Here is an 18407-nt window from a genome sequence, read left to right as displayed (position 1 = left end):
AAGCAGATACCAATAAGACACACTAACACCAGTATCTCACCAACAGCACCACCATAAATAGCCGCAGTAGTAGAATCTGGTGTGTATATTGGACTATAATTATAGTTCAGTCTGCTGCATGAGTATTGGGAAACTGCCTTACAATATGAGTTGAGGATAAAAAACTGAGTATGGATAAATTATGGAGGAGTCGTAATTACGGTACATGCGTGTACACCCTCATAATTATATATCCTTGTAATACTTGAAAGATTAATTTCACCATACAAAATGAATGATGTTAGGTACCTGTTTTAATACCTGGATATGAGCCATGTGTACATTTCATTACATACATTTTTGACGCTGTGTGTGTGTATATACTTTGTAATGATTATAACTATGTCATGTTTGTACGTATTGTGTTAATTTTGTGATTCAGAGGAGTTATCAATGACAAGCCTCTCCTATAGAGACCCAGGAAGAAATTGTTGTACAATGTTACAACAATGTATTACACAATAATAATGATTTATAATCGATTATACAATTAATTTTACAATTAATTTTACGAAACAATTAAAAATTATGTCTGATGTTGCAGTGTCTCTCTACGTTTAATACACTTTGCTTCTTGCTTCCGAGCTAGTGTATAAACAGTCCCACATAATTTTACAGATTGTAGATGCTGTTGCTATGGACTTGCAGTGGAAAAAGAGTTAATTTTAGAGCTTCCTGTCATGTGACCGTAACTCAGGTGCATTAAGGACTGGGACCAACATAAAAAAGACATTTATAAGAGGCACTTCAACCTGCTGCTGTTTACTGTGTATATTAATCTGTGTAAAACTTTTATGATGAAATGAAACACTGGCTTCCATTCTCTAGGAAAATATTAAAATGAAGCCCCGCCCACTAATTGATCAGTGGGGGTGGTCCGTTTTGTCGAAGCACTATTTCACTTTTCTATTGAAAAATCGGCGTTTAAACACTAAGTCTACTAGCTATTGCTGCTGCTCATTATACTTAGTTCTATCTAAGCTAACAACTCACTCTAGCGCTTAGCCCTCCTGGTCTTTGCAAGGGAGAAATAACAGAAAGTTGTTTGATGTAGCAGTCTCATCTTGGATAGTAGGCTTCCCAGGGACACGGTCAACAATTTTTTGACAAAGTACAAGGATAAATCAGCTAAGGAAGGCTTATGGAAGTCATCTATTGCCTCGCAAGCTTTACTAGAGGGTGTTTTAAACGCCGACTAAGTCACTTCTCTAAACTAGCTGAATTACTGTAAAATGAAAAGGGAGTGGTACGTTGAAGTAATGAACGCGTGGGCGGAACCATGGCGACCGTGTGGGCGGGGCTTATAATTTGCAAATTCAGCAATAATTGAAGGTCCCAGTCCTTAATGCACCTGAGAACTAGCCTCTATTACGTGGGCCAGATAGGCGTTTCCAATCCAATCTGTTTGTTTATCTATGGTATAATTAATAGTATGGCTAAGAGTGCAACTACGCCTCGTGCAATTAGTATCCTTGCCATTGCTTGTTACTCGTGCTATTAATCCCTTATTACACGAGTAGCCATACTATTGATTGTGTTAATCGTTTGTGATGCAGTTTTAAGGACATTTTTAGCTGCAGTTTCAGTAAAAAAATTTGCCGTGGCCGTTATTCGAACGTGCGGTTGTCAAGGCAGTAATTGCACGTCGTTAATGACGACGTGCAATTACTGATACGCGATTAATCACTGTACGAATCACAGTGAATAATAGGACAACATGTGATTATAGTAATTAGTGCATGGTCTCGAGGCCGTATTCGTTCATGCAATAACTACATATATTATAGTGTAGCATTTCAGAGACCCCCGGTCCTATATAGACTCAGCCCTTTAAGGGTGTAGTTTTATTGTATGTATAGTCTCGATCCCAGGCCGAGTTATAAAGGTTAGGTGAACAACTAGGCCTGATACTATCTGTGCATGCGTCATATTTTCGTTGTATTTATGGTCGGCAAAAATATTTATCCTTCGTTGCTGAAATGAGTGTAGCTATAGCTAGCTAGCTCTTGTGCCTATGCTGCGCATAGGCACATAAAAGTTGGTAAAGGGTCATAATTACAAAAAAAAATATAGGGTGCATGATAATCGGAAACCAAGGAAAAACTGTGAATCACACAACAATCAAACAAAACACATCAGGATAGAGATCAAGATAGATCACAACACATCATGAACATGCAATCACACCAGTACACACCACAGTTATCAATTTTCATATGAATTTTTATGAATTTATGAATTTAATTTAAATATGTGTACAGCTCAGGATTCATGTTTAACATCAATTGGGGAATTCCGCAGTCGTATGAACGAAAATTCCACCATACGAAAATAACCCGCTATACGGTATATGTATATCTGCATGTACGTATGTATCTGCGTGCCTACTGGTATAGTATACTCATGCTCAGGTTGATGAGAGATTGGTGCATGGAGTTGATATCCAAATCCAGTTCATCTGAAGCGCTGAAGTTGAGATTCTTGTCAGTTTCAATCAATAATATTAAGTCAACCATACGGTCAATGGTCGATGTAAGTCAATTCTTATACCTTTATTATAGCGGGTAAAATTAATATTTGTTGGTGCAATTAATCTTTCATATTCTAAATCTCAGATTGCATGGTGAAGTTTTTGCAGTTTTTTCAATTAATAATTATGCTATAATAATTATTATACGAAAACTATGAAATTTGCCCCATACGAAAATTATAATTATGGTAGTCGATAATTATATACGGGGTTACCTTGATCTAGATTTATATAAATCCGTATCTTAAATTTGTTTTTTCATTTTCATAATTTTCAGAAGATCTCTATAATTGGAGTTCATAGTCGTTATCAAGACATTCCATAACTCTTTATACCTCCAATTATGTGAATATAATAATATCTACAAAAATCGATGATGGTCGAAAATCTAAACATGCACCTTTTTGCCAGGTACTTCCAATGCTCAAAATCAGAGCTGCCAAAACAATTGAGTCTGGATTCTCCCTCACTGTGCGTGTGAGGAGGGTAGCACAGCAACTGTATGAGGAGGGACTGGTAGTCGATGCTGGGTCACTTCTGCTCAAGCTACAAGACTTTCACCCCACTGTTTCAACTCTAAATGCGGCTGTAGTTACATTCGCAAACTATTTTCAAAGTGATTGTGTTACTGTCAATGTACACAAAACACACTTTTAGCTGGTACTAGATGATTATCATCTATTATCTAGCCTGCTCTCTGTTTAGAAAAACTGTAGTGACACGATGACTGACGAGGGTATAAGTAGAATCTATTGAGTGGAGAAGATGTGTTTGGCATAAAATTATTTGTTTCCATCCTTTCAAATCCTAAACCGTTCTCGGATAATACGTCACTCCGCATCGATACCGTACAGAGTGAAAATAGTTTGGTGTACTGATGTATTAGTTATAATAGTACCCAATTACCGTATAGCGGGTATAATTATTTTACATACTACTTTCTGTGATTGAATTCTGTTTTTTTTGGTCATTGTGGTTGTGTACTAGTACATGTTTCATAAACATACAGCTTGCATGTAAAAACTAGTAAGTTACCCTACATAGATCATAAATATACTTACTTATTTATATACTATTACGCCGTAAAAATACATACACTTTGGAGTGTCGTACTTTTAGAACCTCAAAAATTTCTTCAAATTAACAAAATATATTTCCATAATAGCGCTGTGTTCTGTCGGATGTTGAACTATTGTTCCTAATACACCAAACTATCTTCAAACTAGTGAAATGATTAATTTTATTGTTACTTATTATGCATACTATAGGACCATCATGCAGTCAGTATAATTATACTGAACAACATTGGACATAGTTTTGTGTTAAAATGTTTTGTTACAATTTGTAGTATCCACTGGAACTATCTAGAAGTAGCTGTAATGTATCTGTAATGATCTAGAACAATCTAGCTAGAATTGGAACTGTACTTAGTGGTAACATCTAGAAGTTACTTAGCTTTGTATATAAGAAGGTTCTGTACTGTGCTCTGTGTGTGTGTTCTATTCTACCCTTGCTGCAATCAAGAATATTTATCTGTGTTAAAGTGAAGACAATTAACAGATACAACACAATTATATTAAGTGAGTCATGCAGGATTGTATGTATAATTGTTTATAATAGCTAATCATTGAGGTGTGCATGCTTATAACAATTAAGAGGACTATTTGTACCTTGGGTGCTGATGCCTTGGTGTAAAAGCTACATAATCATAAGCAGCTATTAGCACGTTATATTCATGATGAACATTTTTAATTTTAAATTTGCTGCCTGCAGCACTGGGAAATGATGTTGATCAACCATGATTGTTGTTAAAAAGGATTGATCCCAAAAGTCCAAGTCTATATATAAGCCTTGCAGCTCTCTTCTCACTCTTGCAGCTACCAACAGCTATAGTTTTTCTACGCACTCTTCTCTGAAATGGTATCAACAAAAAACTAGACATAACTCGAGAACCAACATTATTTTGCAAATCTACGAATTTAAATCCAAGAAAATCCAAGAAAACGACTATAGAAGCCTATAGAAACTCTCATACTTGCACTTCATTCATTCAAGCAGCCATTGCAGTCTACACACACACACACACACTATAGCCTTGAATCCAGGCCGATTAAAATATGCTACACACACGCATGTGCATGCACCAAGGCATAACTATAGTACACATGTAGAACAGTACCTACTTACTAATTTAGATTGCAACATAGATAAATTGATTGGAGACGGACTACGTGGTCGCATAAGCTGCATAATTATGTATAATGTAAAGCTAAGATCTAGCCGTGTTTGGCTCCTAACCCCAGGAAAGACTCTTTTTATTGCTGTTTTGGTAAATTCGCCCTTTCCAAGCCCCACCAAAACTTCTATTTAGTGATGGTAGCTCATCATTTGGAAATGACAACCAAAAAATGGATATTGTTATATAGGTCGATATTGTTCACTCTTTAAGGATGTTTCTGCACCCATTATTGTTACAGTAGTGTATAGTATCTATATTATTATAGCTATAACTATAATTATAGTTTAATATAGTGCAAGCATGTGTACTGCATGTGTCTCATATGGCCTGAAGTATCAAATGGAAGTAAAGGTTTCGCAGCAGGATTCTACGGACAGTATAAGACGTCGGAAACGCGGATAGTTTTCGACGCTTATTGTTGCCAATCCATTTTTAGTGATTTATCTATATATGGTTGTAGAATCTACTGGCAGCAGCTACAAAAGGAATGTATACAAAAAGGCAAGAAAGCACCAACAGGTAAAACTTCATGAAACATTATAGGGCCCAGTAATCCAGTTAGAATCAGCAGTTTAGGGATTGAGGTGTAACACGGATCGACATGTTCATGCTCATACCAGTAATCTGTATATATATATAGAAGCTAGAGAAGAGTGTTGAACTGCATGATACCTCGATCTAGCAACTCGCAATTGATGACGTTTGCGCACGCTGTATGAGTACCAGCACATGCGCGCTGTGAGTTGCTCTTTCACGTAGTATTTAGCTGCCTCGAGGTACGCTTGGTGAAGCATAGCCTCGAAAGAAAAACTGTAAACTGTAAAACTGATTTTTACACCACCACTATAATAGCTTGATCCTCTTTATTATCGGTTGAGCTATCGCGCCCCAGAGGAACCAGCTTGAGAGAAAATTGACCTTTTATTGCATTCTTCGAAACCACAAGATTGGAAAATACCTTCCATGGCTAGAGTCAGAGTAGTCTCTTGAGCAGACTTGACAAGTCTGCTCGCGAGACTCGGACCCGGAAGAGGAGGTACGCCAATATCAAAAGTGGGCTTATGTTTTACGAGTTTACCCTCCTGCCCCGGGTTTATTCACCATGCACCACTAGCTTCATCTTTATAATCACAACAGAAATTAAAGCACCGTGGGTGCTGATGCCTCGGTGGAGGTGCCAAAGCTACATAACATAAAACTACTAGCTAGCTTTTATACACACATTGATTGATTTATAATTATCATGATGAACATTTAAATTTTGCATGCAATCGCAGGGAAACTCAAATAGTGGGTAATGATCGACCATGATTGCTGTTAAAAACGATCGATGCCAAAGTTCAAGTCTAAATGGCTATGCTATCAGCAGAGCCTTGCAGCTCTCTTCTCACTCTTGCAGCTACCAATAGCTAGCGTTCTAGTGCATAGCTAACTACTAAGTAGAGTAGCAACACTCGGTGAACAAATTTTGCTACGGACTCTTCTGAAAAGGCTGCAATGGCATTCCAAGTAAGCAAAACTAGGCATAACTCGAGAACGAAGCTTTATTTTGCAAATCCACAAATAGCATGCCAAGAAAACATGACTAGAAGCCTATAGAAACTCTTACTTGCAGCTGAAATAGTCTACACACGTACACGTACACACACAAACACCTCTGCGTAGATCTACCTCGCTTACGCATGCGCACCGAGGCATAATAAGTGCCGCAGGTATAATTTGACCTTTGATTGCATCCATTTGGCCTGGAATGTCAAGTTGACCTTTTTTAGTAACTGTTTTATGTGTACGTGTTTGGACTGCTAGTATAGTATATAGCAGGCTAGCCTCCTTCTCAAGGCCTAAACAATTAGGCCTGCTACTGACTGCTTGCGCATGCGCAAAATTATTGGATACTATTCCCGTAATGTTTCCTATTAAACTGAATTTTTATCCGAATTATATCCTGAATAACATATACAGACAAAGAATACTCTTCATAAAGTCAGACACAGAGCTATATAGCTAGCTAGCTAGAGACAGAGCTGTATTGGTTACAGCAGCAATTTCTTTCTGATAGAGTCGACTTTCACGAAGGTTAGTGTCAGATGGGCGTGGCCTATCCATAATGGCTATTGTCAGCCTTCCCCTCCGTTCAGAGGATTGTTATCCACACTGTTGCAGGCTGTGAGTCCTTTGTTAACATAGTAGGCTAAGGGTGGCTATTAGAATGCTATCACACGGGCTACAATCACACTTCTATCCACTTCTTCAATCCACTTCCGTTCGTTGTGACGTCATTGTTTTACTGAGCAAAATACAATGGTATCCGAATTACCCACTTTCTGGGTAATAGGTGGCGCATGCGCAAACAGTCGATACCAGGCCCTCTCTTAGCGGCCTGGAATCGAGGCTAATAGCAGGCCTGATGGATCTACATGCAAGCCACCAACCTGAGAACTATCAACACTTCAATGCCAAGACCTACTTGCAGAGAAGATTCATTGCTCCCAATGGCATCATTGATGAGGAGAGAGGAGTGCAGCCATTTTACCTCCAGTGCTACCACCACTTTTACCAAACGTTCCATAGCTCTTGGGATCCCACTAAAGCAAGGCTTCTCGAGCTAGGTGGTGGACCCGTAATTTACCCTCTCATAAGTGCTGCACCGTATTTTGCCGACATCACTTTCGCTGACTTCTCCAAACCGAATCTCAAACAGGTGGAGCTCTGGGTAAATAAAGATGCTGAAGCTCATGATTGGACTCCATACTTTAATCACATTGTGGGATCATTAGAGGGCAAGGTTGGTGAATCACAAAGTCGAGTGACGTCCCTAAGAAGTAAAATCAAGACGATTGTAACATGTGATATTCGCAAAGAAGACCCAAATGGAATTCTCGATATTGGTGATCGTTCTGAATGGTTTGATGTCATCTCTTTCAACTTCTGTTGTGAAGCCGTATGCACAACGATTGAGAGCTATCAAGAAACGCTTCTACGACTATGCAAGCTGGTCCGACCCCAAGGATACCTAACTAGCCTGATTTCGCTGGAAGAGAGCTGGTATGTTAATGGAGGGGAGAAAATGTTTCATTTGGGTCTTACGTTTGAAAATGTGACGAGCTCTTTCAAACAAGCTGGATTTTCAGTCGAGTTTAGTGATGTATTCCCAATTCCAAATGAAGCTCAAAATATTCTCAATGATTGTAAAGCAATTGCTTTTGTGGTGGGGAGAAAGACTAATAGCAAGTGAATGTTTAATCTTCCGTCTGATGACTTTATAGCTCTAGTACTTTTGTCTACATGTACTTTATTTTTTTGGGCTATACAAAAATGATAAGTATAGAGATACTGTATCTACTTCTAATTACAGCACCACTCTATAAAATAAATCTGGAATTATTTTTTGCTGGCTAAGCAATTACCGTATTACTAGAATATTTGCGGGTGAAAAACCTTTGCGAATGAGCCAAATCAGTAGAAGTTTTGACCCTAACTATTGCGTTCTGCATGGCAAGAATCATGTGGTTTTTTGCGGATTTTATTGTTGCGAATTGATCAACCATCGCAAAGTTCGCAAAGAATATATACAGTATACATGTACAATTTAATAGCCTCTTGGAAACAGCTACTATATAGTAGATCTACTCTACGTTCTTATAGATAAGCGCCAAACTGGAATCATGGTTTTTTGTGCGCCACTGGAAAACTATGATTAGCGCTGTAATTAAAAGAAAGACGGTATGACAAACTCAAGCACAGCTAGATCGAATATATATGAAATACAGCAGTCCGCTAAAATAATTATGCCTTTTTTAGTGTACTGCGCATGAGTAAGGGCCGAATGCATTCAAATAGAAGAACAGATTATAGCTAGAATTGAGAACAAGAGTGCATGCACCAATAATATTTCGCCACTTTTGTCGTAAAGGCAACCCACTGCATGTATAATATTGGCAGAGTTGAGTGCTAGAACTATAGCTAAGCGGCGGAGTTAGCTCAAGATTGACAAGGTAACACGATAGACAATTGTAACAACTGACAAAACAGAGATCACATGCTCCAAAAACAAGAGAGACACGCAGGGCCTGTGTGGCATGATGTCTCTCCTGTCATCCCTTGCAGTGCGCAGCTCCTTTGCTCTCAAGTACTCCTCGTCCTGCCACACCCCAAGCGTGTTCAGACACCTCCAAAACAGCTTGTATACAGCCTGTGTCGCTTCTCTGCATTGGCTGGATGTGGATTACATGATCCCTTCAAAAACGTTGGAGGCTGTTGAACGACGCACGGGGCACAGAAACAGTGTGGACAGTGGTTGAGCCCTCTGTGGACGGGCACATTGTGCTGTAGTGTCTCGTAACCACGAGGAAGATCGCGCACACTCACATTTGCTGAAAGAAAGCGATAATAATTGGCTAAGTTGTACACGTACTGTAATATGGTCACTTACCTTGCCTTTCTTCCAGATCAATTTCATTCTCTGGTCTAACCACCCTCTCCCAAACAATCTCTGCCCTAAACCCTCTTGTTGGCTGGTGATCACGGATGAATTTGTTCAATTCTGAGATGAAAACTTGAGGAGGAATATCGTCGTATTCAACTCTAACCTGGAACAAAACTGTGTATAGCTTCATATTGTTTGTATTGGTCTTACTTTTATGGTTTTTGCAGCCATAGTAAGCGCTAGCAAAGATAATATCTCTGTGGATAGTATAGCTAGCTGTGTGCAAGTCTTGTGGCACAATTTGAAATTGTAATCACTTCCTTCCGGACTGCCCAGCCCCCTTTTATACACGGGAGCGCGGCGTGCTATCGCGCATTGATATCTGACGCATGCTCGTTTAACTATTGTTAACACAAAAGGAGGCTCTGCTCCACAGGAAATAATAAACCTACTTAATTAACATTCCTAACGGAAAACCACAAAGTAAACAATGTACATATTAATCAACACGTAATAATAACAACACATAATTATTTACCATCAGTTGATCGTATAGATCTATAGCAATGTAATAATTATGTTTTCAAGCATTTGCACACGTGAACGTAAGTAATTAGTCGATAAACGAAATACACAGCCCAGCAAAGAAACGGTATTGGTCTTTGAACGCATCCTGAATGGATATATTTACGCCTCAGTGCGCATGCGCAAGCGAGGTATACGGTAGTGTGTTTGTGTGTGTGTGTGTGTAGACTGCTACAGCTGCTCAAGGATCAATGAAGTGCAAGTAAGAGTTTCTATAGGCTTCTAGTCATGTTTTCTTGGATTTTAATTCGTGGATTTACAAAATAATGCTTTGTTCTCGAGTTATGCCAAGTTTTGCTAATACTTGGAATGCCATTGCAGCCTTTTCAGAAGAGCACGTAGCCAAACTTGTTTACCGAGTGTTGCTACTCTACTTAGTAGTTAGCTCTGCACTAGAACGCTAGCTATTAATTGGTAGCTGCAAGAGTGAGAAGAGAGCTGCAAGACTCTGCTGACATGATGCAGATGGCAGCCATTAATTTTAGACTTGAACTTTGATATCGATCTTTTTACGACGTTTAAATTAACAACAATCATGGTCGATCATTACCCACTCTTTGAGTTTGCATGCAGCAAATTGAAAAAATTTTCATCATGACTTTTTGTATAAAATTAAGCTAATATAGTAGCTTTAGCTTTGGCATCTCCACCGAGGCATCAGCACCGGCCTGCGGTGCTTTCATCAGTATCAGTTTTACATGTTAACTAGAAAGCTAGCTATAATTATTAAGGCGAAACAAAGTCAATTTGTAGTTTCTCAGGCTACTATTCCTAAAATACTGTATAGCTGGTAGTTTTCGTGTCGAGTTCTGGAGTTTCGGAACGACGGTATTACCAAAAAATTTACTGCAAAAGGGGCCTCGTTTACAATTGTCCACCATTGCTAAGAGATGACTGGCTACATTGTACTGTATATAGTTGGTTGTACAATCAGGCACTCTAAAAGATCAAGACTATCATATAGTATGGCCCGAAGACTATATAGATATAAATCACTGACTATATAATTATAATTTACTATAAATTAATTAATTGAAGAGGGGCTATATCCGATAGGCAACGCCTCAATCCAAGCGATGCTATAGGTAAATGCATGCAGTGCATGTGTGTACGTCACAACCTCCGGACACATGCACTGCTCCGATATCTGCTTAGTTTTCTCGTAGGGGGGTCTAAAACGAAACACTCGTGCATCATACACATACACCCAGCACTATACTGATATATAGCTACAGCTGCCATGTTAGTGCAGAGCTTTCTTTTATTCAGCTTGATTTGTGTGAAAATTGTACTTCTAGTAATGTCGATGTGGTTAACTCAACTATACATGCAAAACAGGAATTAAAGTGTGACTGTATAAAGCTACAAAACTACAAAACAGAATATGAGAATTAAACTACAAAACAGAATATGAGAATTAAAGTGTGACTGTAGGGAACAAAGCATATTTTGTTAGCAAAGCTTGCAATGTAGATAGAGCAAGTTCTCAGATTGACAAATATAAGAAGGATATCATGGACTGTTCACAATGACATACCTAGAATGTTCCAGACTAAAATAGTAAACATAGATATAATTATATGACATTCCTATCAGCTACCTCTTGATGCCACTGTAGGTGGGCAACTATTGAACCATCTACCGTATACCGGGTATAATATTTATTTCGAGGGTATACATTTTTGCGGATTTAATTTTCGCGAAATAGCAGCCTTTCTGCAGCATGTATCACTATGCATGCGATATTTATTAAATTCGTGGGTATAAATCACTATGCATGCGATATTTATTAAATTCGTGGGTATAAATCACTATGCATGCGATATTTATTAAATTCGTGGGTATAAATGCTCGTGGTAGATGCTAGATCAGCGAAAACCATGAACATGCACCCTCGAAATATACCCGCTATACGGTATTTGTGTTGAGTTCGGCCCCGGAAGTTATATGTGGTTGACAAGTATGCCATGCATTCTACATGAATAATGCTATAATGGTTGGACCAGAGGTTATCAGCTCTACAGCATATTAATTACATAGTTAAAAAGGAACATGAAACTTGGAATTTCAGTGAAGTATAACAAAGTTACAACATTATGAAGGTCAACCTCAACTTTTTAACATCCCAACTCATAATGCCATGAAGTATACTGGCAGCACCATGGAACGTTTGTCCAAAGTCTAAATAAGAAACAAGAGTGTTTAGTGCATTGGGTTTGTCAGTTGGTTTGTCAAGTGTCTTACCATGCAGAGTAGGGATGGAAAAACGTATAATTATGTACTTGACTATGTACAAACTCATGATTGTATATAATTATATATAATACTCGCAATGACTATTTTGAAACCCTGAACGGTAACACTTGTGTCTTTGCAATCGATCCATTACACTGTCAGGTATAATTATGATCATGTAATTGAATATAACAATCATAATAATTATTATTATAGTCACAAAGTTTACTCCTGTTTAAAACAACTGTCACGGATCAGCAAGTTTGTTTGTTTGTTTATCAAATGTTTCTGCTGAAATTGTTTGCTCTTTCGTTTTTCCTTTGGGAAGCAGTTATAGTGATGTAATGTTATGGTCTCAGAAATGTACTTTTTCATTTCACAGTTCCCATTAGAATAAGTTACTCACGAGTATCTCTGATGATACTATAACTACTGCATGGTACTCAGTGACAGTTGGGCCTACACTATAGATCTATATAAAGTAAGTATGTAAGTCTGTCGTCTTCTACAATGGAGACTATAATACTCATGCATGGGTTTGAATATGCATTATACCCGCCAATTTTCTTCCTGTTTCCGATATTTGTAGCTGTACCTTGAATGCTTTGACAGTCCACGAACACACTCACTGCATGTGTTCGCCTTCTCAGCAAACCATGCAATGATTTTCCCAAAGGGCGGCTTCCCAACAGTAAGGTATAACGAGCTACGTGACCTGACTGCTTCACTTCTCATGCACCAAAGTCTGCCACAATGTTGCCACAGAACAAGAGAAGTAAGAACCCCGCGACTAGACTACAACCACTAAGCGGAGAATTTTTATCCCACCGCTCAGCCATTACCACTGACAATGCCCGCTTAGAAATTCGTGCAAGAGGGTTCTGGTTTGCTGCTCAACACGCATATTTTGATGTAAGGGTTTCCACCCGAATGCACCCAGCAACAGCTCCAGAACCATCAAAGCTGCCTACAAGAAACATGAGGACGAAAATAAACGGGCTTACGGCCAACGCGTCAGAGACATTAAGCAAGGAGTTTTCACCCCCCTCGTCTTCTCAACCACAGGTGGACTGGGGCAAGAGGCTACCACCTTCTACAAAAGACTACCTTAAGTTGATATATTTTCACAGGTAGATTTGTTTGCGTTTTTACAGTTTTGTACATTTTGCTGGTATAATTTTTTTGCGAAATGTCGATCCTAGATGAGCTTGCCCATGGATGCTCTCAATGATCTTTCTTCTGTCTTCTTCACCTTCCACTACCAACCTAGGAGTGTTCTTCTTATTTCCTCCTACATACTGCAGCTTGCCCCTGAACAGCACGAAATACTTTGCTCTTTTGTGGAGGCCACGCTTCTCCTTTTTGTCAGCGTCTAGTGGATACATGCCTGATTGTAGGTAAGTAGTGATGGAAGCATAATATTAATTATGGGTAGGTCTCAGTTTCTTGCTCTTCCATTTGCAACTTAGAGGAACCAATTTGCACTTTGGAGTCCATTTTCACTGACTTTGGAATTGTGGGAGCAATGTTTAGTTGTTTGCCTAACCGTTATAAAAGCCAAAACTCGAGAGACCATGCATGCAGCTTTGGCATCTCCACCGAAGCATCAGCACCTGCAGTACTTTCATTTTAGTTTTGTAATTAAAACCCCCTAACTCAAGTTATTAATCTACCAGCTACCAAACTATATATATAAGCTTCAGAAGAAACACAAAACAGTATACACAGTGAATAGCGGTATCTCTTGGGCATACCAACAGCTAGTGACTAAGCAGGGCCGTAGCCACCAGTCAGGTTAGTCAGGTTTCAACCTGACCACTTTTTCCGAGGTGAATAGGCAATGGTCGTCACTACAGTAAACACATAATGGACAAAAAATGCAGTGAACTTCTTCTGCAGTGCAAAACATGCAAGCATGCTAGAACTATAAGTGATCAAGACTATTAGTCTACATGCTATCATTGCTATGGCGAGAGAGAATCCCTTCCAAGTCTTCCAGACCAAGCTCACCATCCAGCTAACCATTTTTTGTTCCCCAAGCGATCATTTGGAAAGTCCAAATCAGTTCTGTGGTCTTGCCAAATACAACTTTGCTGTTTCTCCATCATGATAAGAATCAAGATGTTGTGTTTTGTAACATTTGTGTTAGGGTTAAGCTTTAAGAATCTAGTCCACCAGTAGAGAAGGCGTGGTCTCAAAAAATTCGGCACGCTATGCGCGCAGATTAAATTTTGTTCCATTTCATAACAACCTGAGTGACCACTCTAAAGTTGGTGGCTACGGCCCTGTAGTGGCTATATAGCTGCACTAAAGAGATGGCCGGCTAACACAGGTCTATACACATGCTCCACGCGAGGGTACTAAAGTGGCCGAGGGCTTCTAAATCACATGGACACCTCCAAAACAGTGTCTAACTATTATGTATATAATTATGATCTGGCTATAAGCAGCAAGTAACGGGAGCAATAAAAATTAAACTATTAACATGAATTCTAATCCTCTCCCTCTGCCAACTCTAGGGTTGACCCTCTTTCCTCAAGTAGTCCAGTAGACTCCATATATGGCATCACCATGGAAACAACAGGTCCAGCGTTGACACACACCCCAATCAGGGACATGACGTGAGGGTGGTGGAACTCTTGCATCTTAGTGATCTCACTCACCATGCTCTGTATACGTACGATTAATTGTTATGGTAAAAGTGATCGAATGCTAAAATTGAGCATTTTTCTGCACGATTTTGCTTATAAAATGTTTCGAGTATTAGAGTTTTATTTGGCCTATCTTGACTTTACTAATGGCAGATGGTTAAACCATAAATTGTTATGGTAAAAGTGATCGAATGTTAAAATTGAGCGTTTTTCTGCACGATTTGTTTACAATTACTGTAGAGTTTTATTTGGCCTATCTCTGCATGGGAAGTATAATATTATATTGTAATGTGGGAAAAATGTTGAGCGTACTGTGTCAGTGCCTGCTCCTATATATTATATACAAGTAAGGTATACACTTTAGGCACATGCAGATCCAAGTTGTGCATGAGCCCCGCCATGGCGCCTGTTTGGAACCAAGTACCCGTGCACTCACACATTATACTGAGCAAGTGCTGCATGCGATCCTGTATTTTGCTCATAAATCTGGCAGAGGGATGGATGAATCACACTGTTTGGTTTTATTAGAGATACTGGCTATTAGGGCTTGGCAAATTATGCTAGCATAAAATTTGGAATAATAAGGAGACTTCTATAGCAACTACATGTAGAATAATAGGGCAGTAAATTAGCATAACTTGACCCTCAGAGTCTGGTAGACCTATAATTTCACATCTTATTATGTATTACTACATCTATTATAATTATACTGCACTGTAAGCACTAGGCAGGCATGAAGGAGTATTTTCTCTTTCGGCACTAGAAGATTATATTTCATGCACTTTCTGTTGGTATAGCCTCGTCCTGGGCCGATTTTTTTAAAATATACTAGCTAGAGACAATGAGGCTACCTCAGGTGTAGTGATCAATACAACCACAAATAAATTGATGTCTTTAAACTGGATAATGAGTACACCAAACAGGCTGACTTTTGCAAAGAAATAGGCAAAATAAAAAGCATAATTTCCCAAGGCCTAATACTGCCTGCATGCAGAGGGATGCATTATTTTTCAGCTATATACTTAATTTATGATGAGAGGACTTTTTATAATATCTGTTTGCAAATGAAATGAAAGCACCGCGGGTGCTGATGTCTCGGTGGAGCTATAGGGTGTCAATAGAAAACAGCTCGATTCTCATTAATTTTGTAGCCAACACTATAGCTGCGAACTAACCAGTGAAATAAAACTTCAGGTTATGTTTCAGAATCAGGGTATATTGTTTACAATCCTTGTATAATGTCTGTGAATGTCATTAACATTTTTAGTGGGGCTGCTGAAATTTAGTCAATTAATGTTAGATTTCAATATTGAGGGAATCATTATGTTTGCTGTCACACTTAGTCTAGTGTTTTTAACATCTTTATGGCAAGTCGAAGGTAATTAATGTAAAGTATATCTTGCTAGATCTATTATAGCTGGTATAGTTTATAAAACAACAATGGGTACGGTCTATAGCTATTTTTGCAGCCATACTATCACCCAATCCCACTGTGGCCTGTGCTGATGACACTGTCACCTTCACCTGCACTCTGCCTGGTAGCTTCATACGATGGAGCATCACTCTCCCACAAAGAGTTAGGTACATCTTTACTGTAAGTACCAGCAACACTGATAGTACACAAGGTACTCCAGCATTTCGTGGTGTTCTCACTGACTCCAGTGGAGGAATGGTCACTGCCACTCTCACCTCACTGTCTGAGGCCTCCACTGTGGAGGGTACTATGGTGGAATGTGAGGGAGAGAGCTCACAAGAGGGTCCCCTCACTATCACTGTGGCAGCTGGTGAGTTTTTTTATTCGAAATTGTTGATTTATAAATGGACCCACAGATCCACCCTCCCCTCCACTGAACACAATAATATCCTCCACTCAAAACCAGCCCAGCTCCTCTATTATCACTCTGGACTGGGACCCTCCCTCCTCTACTAGTGGTGTGCCTGTCAGCTATGTCCTCACCATCTCCCCAACACCTCTCTCCGGGTCACCAGTCACCGTGGAGACTACCTCGGCACAGATAATTGTCTCTTACAACTCTCCTTACAATGTGACCAGCAAAGCTGTGATTTGTGCTGGCTCTATAGCTAGTAGTGATGTAATGGTGATGATTCATTCTATTGGTTAGTTCTAAATAATTATGCTCAGTTTCTCAGTATATAATGATGTAGTTACCTGCCTCTCCAACCCACCACCTGCCAATCGAGTGACTATCAATGGTGCTCCTCCACTACCTGCACTAGTGGGATCAACCCTTAGCTTCACTTGCAATAGAGAGACAGTAACAGCAGCCTGCGAGAGTGAGGGACGATGGTCACCTGACCCCACTACTTACGTCTGTTTCTCGGGTAAGGTTGAATCACTGTCACGACTAGTACTAGTTCCCCTCCTCACAGAGCTAACCTGTGGCTCTCCAGCTGCACCGTACAGAGGCAGTGTGGATATCAATGGTGGAACACCACCCTTCTCACTGAGTTCATGGGTCACCTATCGCTGTGACGAGCGACTGTTCCCCTTTGATGTGAGGACCAGTACGCACTAATGTGGAGGGTAGGGGAAAGTGGGTGGAAAATCCTGGGAGTTTGGTGTGCAGAGAGAGCCCAGGTACGATCATCCATGCACCATAATTTAATTGTCCTTTCCTTTTTTTATCTCATGAACTTTTGTTCCAATATAGTCAATTGCTCTCTACCCGAGGAGCCATCCAATGGTGCTATAGTAGACTATGAGAGGTTGAACGAGACAGTGTTGGAGGGAACAGTACTGTCTTACCAGTGTGACAATGGACTCTCACTGACTGGACCCAACAATATCACTTGCACTAATGCTGCAGTCTGGAGCACCGAACCTGAGGCAATCATCTGTGTGTCACCAACTGAAGGTGAGTTGTACAAAGCCAACTATATATAGGTGCTATAAAACTTCACTGGGAAGCAGCTATATATATTATATAGGTATAGTATAAGGCACTCTCGAATATTATTCAATGATTATAGTACGTGTATAATGTTACATATGCAACTTTTTAAATGGAGCAACAAACAAATTATAATTTAGGCTGCATTCCTTTACATGCATGCATGCAGCTCCACCTGTAGCTGTGTCCGGATCCATTGGGCCTATAGTTGGTGGGATTGTTGGTGTTATACTGGTGCTGATGTGTCTAACTGTGCTCGTCCTGGTTGTGGTGTTGATTGTCAGGAGAAAGAGACTACAGCTAAGCCTATCAACTGAAAACCAGAGAGCCACGGCTAGCCCATTGTACGATGAAATTACTACTATTGCAACAGACGTTCAATTAGAGTCGAATAGCCCATTGTATGATGAAATTACTACTATTGCAACAGAAATTCAATTAGAGTCGAATAGCCCATTGTATGATGAAATTACTACTATTGGACAGGTGAGAAAAAAATCCATTAAATGATAATTATGATGTATCCCATACGAATTAAGGCTGCCAGCATGGCAAAAGTGACTTCAACACGAGAAAGTCAATTGGTTTCTAATCAGGCTTATGAACAGGTAGCTTACTATAATTATGTTTTCTGAATTTCAATCCTTGGTATTACATTCAGGTACTCCGCCCTCCAACCAGGCCTATGGTTGGTCAAGTGAGATAAACTTGATAGCATGATTGTTTGAGATTTAGTTTTTACTCACTTTATACATTTTTAGTAGTCACATTAATTACCGTATAGAGGGTA

General features: G+C 39.5%; 2 protein-coding genes across 6 annotated transcripts; both read left to right on the top strand.

Moving 5' to 3' along the window:
* Window positions 1-6641: 6641 nt before the first annotated feature.
* On the top strand, window positions 6642-8649 carry LOC135341249 (phenylethanolamine N-methyltransferase-like). The gene has a single exon (XM_064537795.1). The coding sequence runs from the start codon at window positions 7216-7218 to the stop codon at window positions 8041-8043; it is 828 nt and encodes a 275-aa protein (XP_064393865.1). The 5' UTR covers window positions 6642-7215; the 3' UTR covers window positions 8044-8649.
* Window positions 8650-15481: 6832 nt separating this feature from the next.
* On the top strand, window positions 15482-18060 carry LOC135344610 (uncharacterized). 5 transcript variants are annotated; one of them, XM_064541884.1, is made up of 8 exons: window positions 15482-16083; window positions 16175-16286; window positions 16340-16489; window positions 16536-16823; window positions 16872-17048; window positions 17097-17304; window positions 17378-17581; window positions 17787-18060. In XM_064541884.1, the coding sequence occupies exons 2-6, from the start codon at window positions 16211-16213 to the stop codon at window positions 17240-17242; spliced, it is 837 nt and encodes a 278-aa protein (XP_064397954.1). In that variant the 5' UTR covers window positions 15482-16083; window positions 16175-16210; the 3' UTR covers window positions 17243-17304; window positions 17378-17581; window positions 17787-18060. The 5 variants fall into 5 exon arrangements, with proteins under 5 accessions (XP_064397954.1, XP_064397945.1, XP_064397962.1 ...); XM_064541875.1 differs by having other exon boundaries at window positions 16331-16489; XM_064541892.1 differs by having other exon boundaries at window positions 16175-16299; window positions 16368-16489.
* Window positions 18061-18407: the final 347 nt, after the last annotated feature.

Source organism: Halichondria panicea, chromosome 1 (genome assembly GCF_963675165.1).
Source record: "Halichondria panicea chromosome 1, odHalPani1.1, whole genome shotgun sequence".
Lineage (NCBI taxonomy): Eukaryota > Metazoa > Porifera > Demospongiae > Suberitida > Halichondriidae > Halichondria > Halichondria panicea.
The sequence above is the reverse complement of the archived record's forward strand: the minus strand, read 5'-3'. Positions and strand labels throughout refer to the sequence as shown.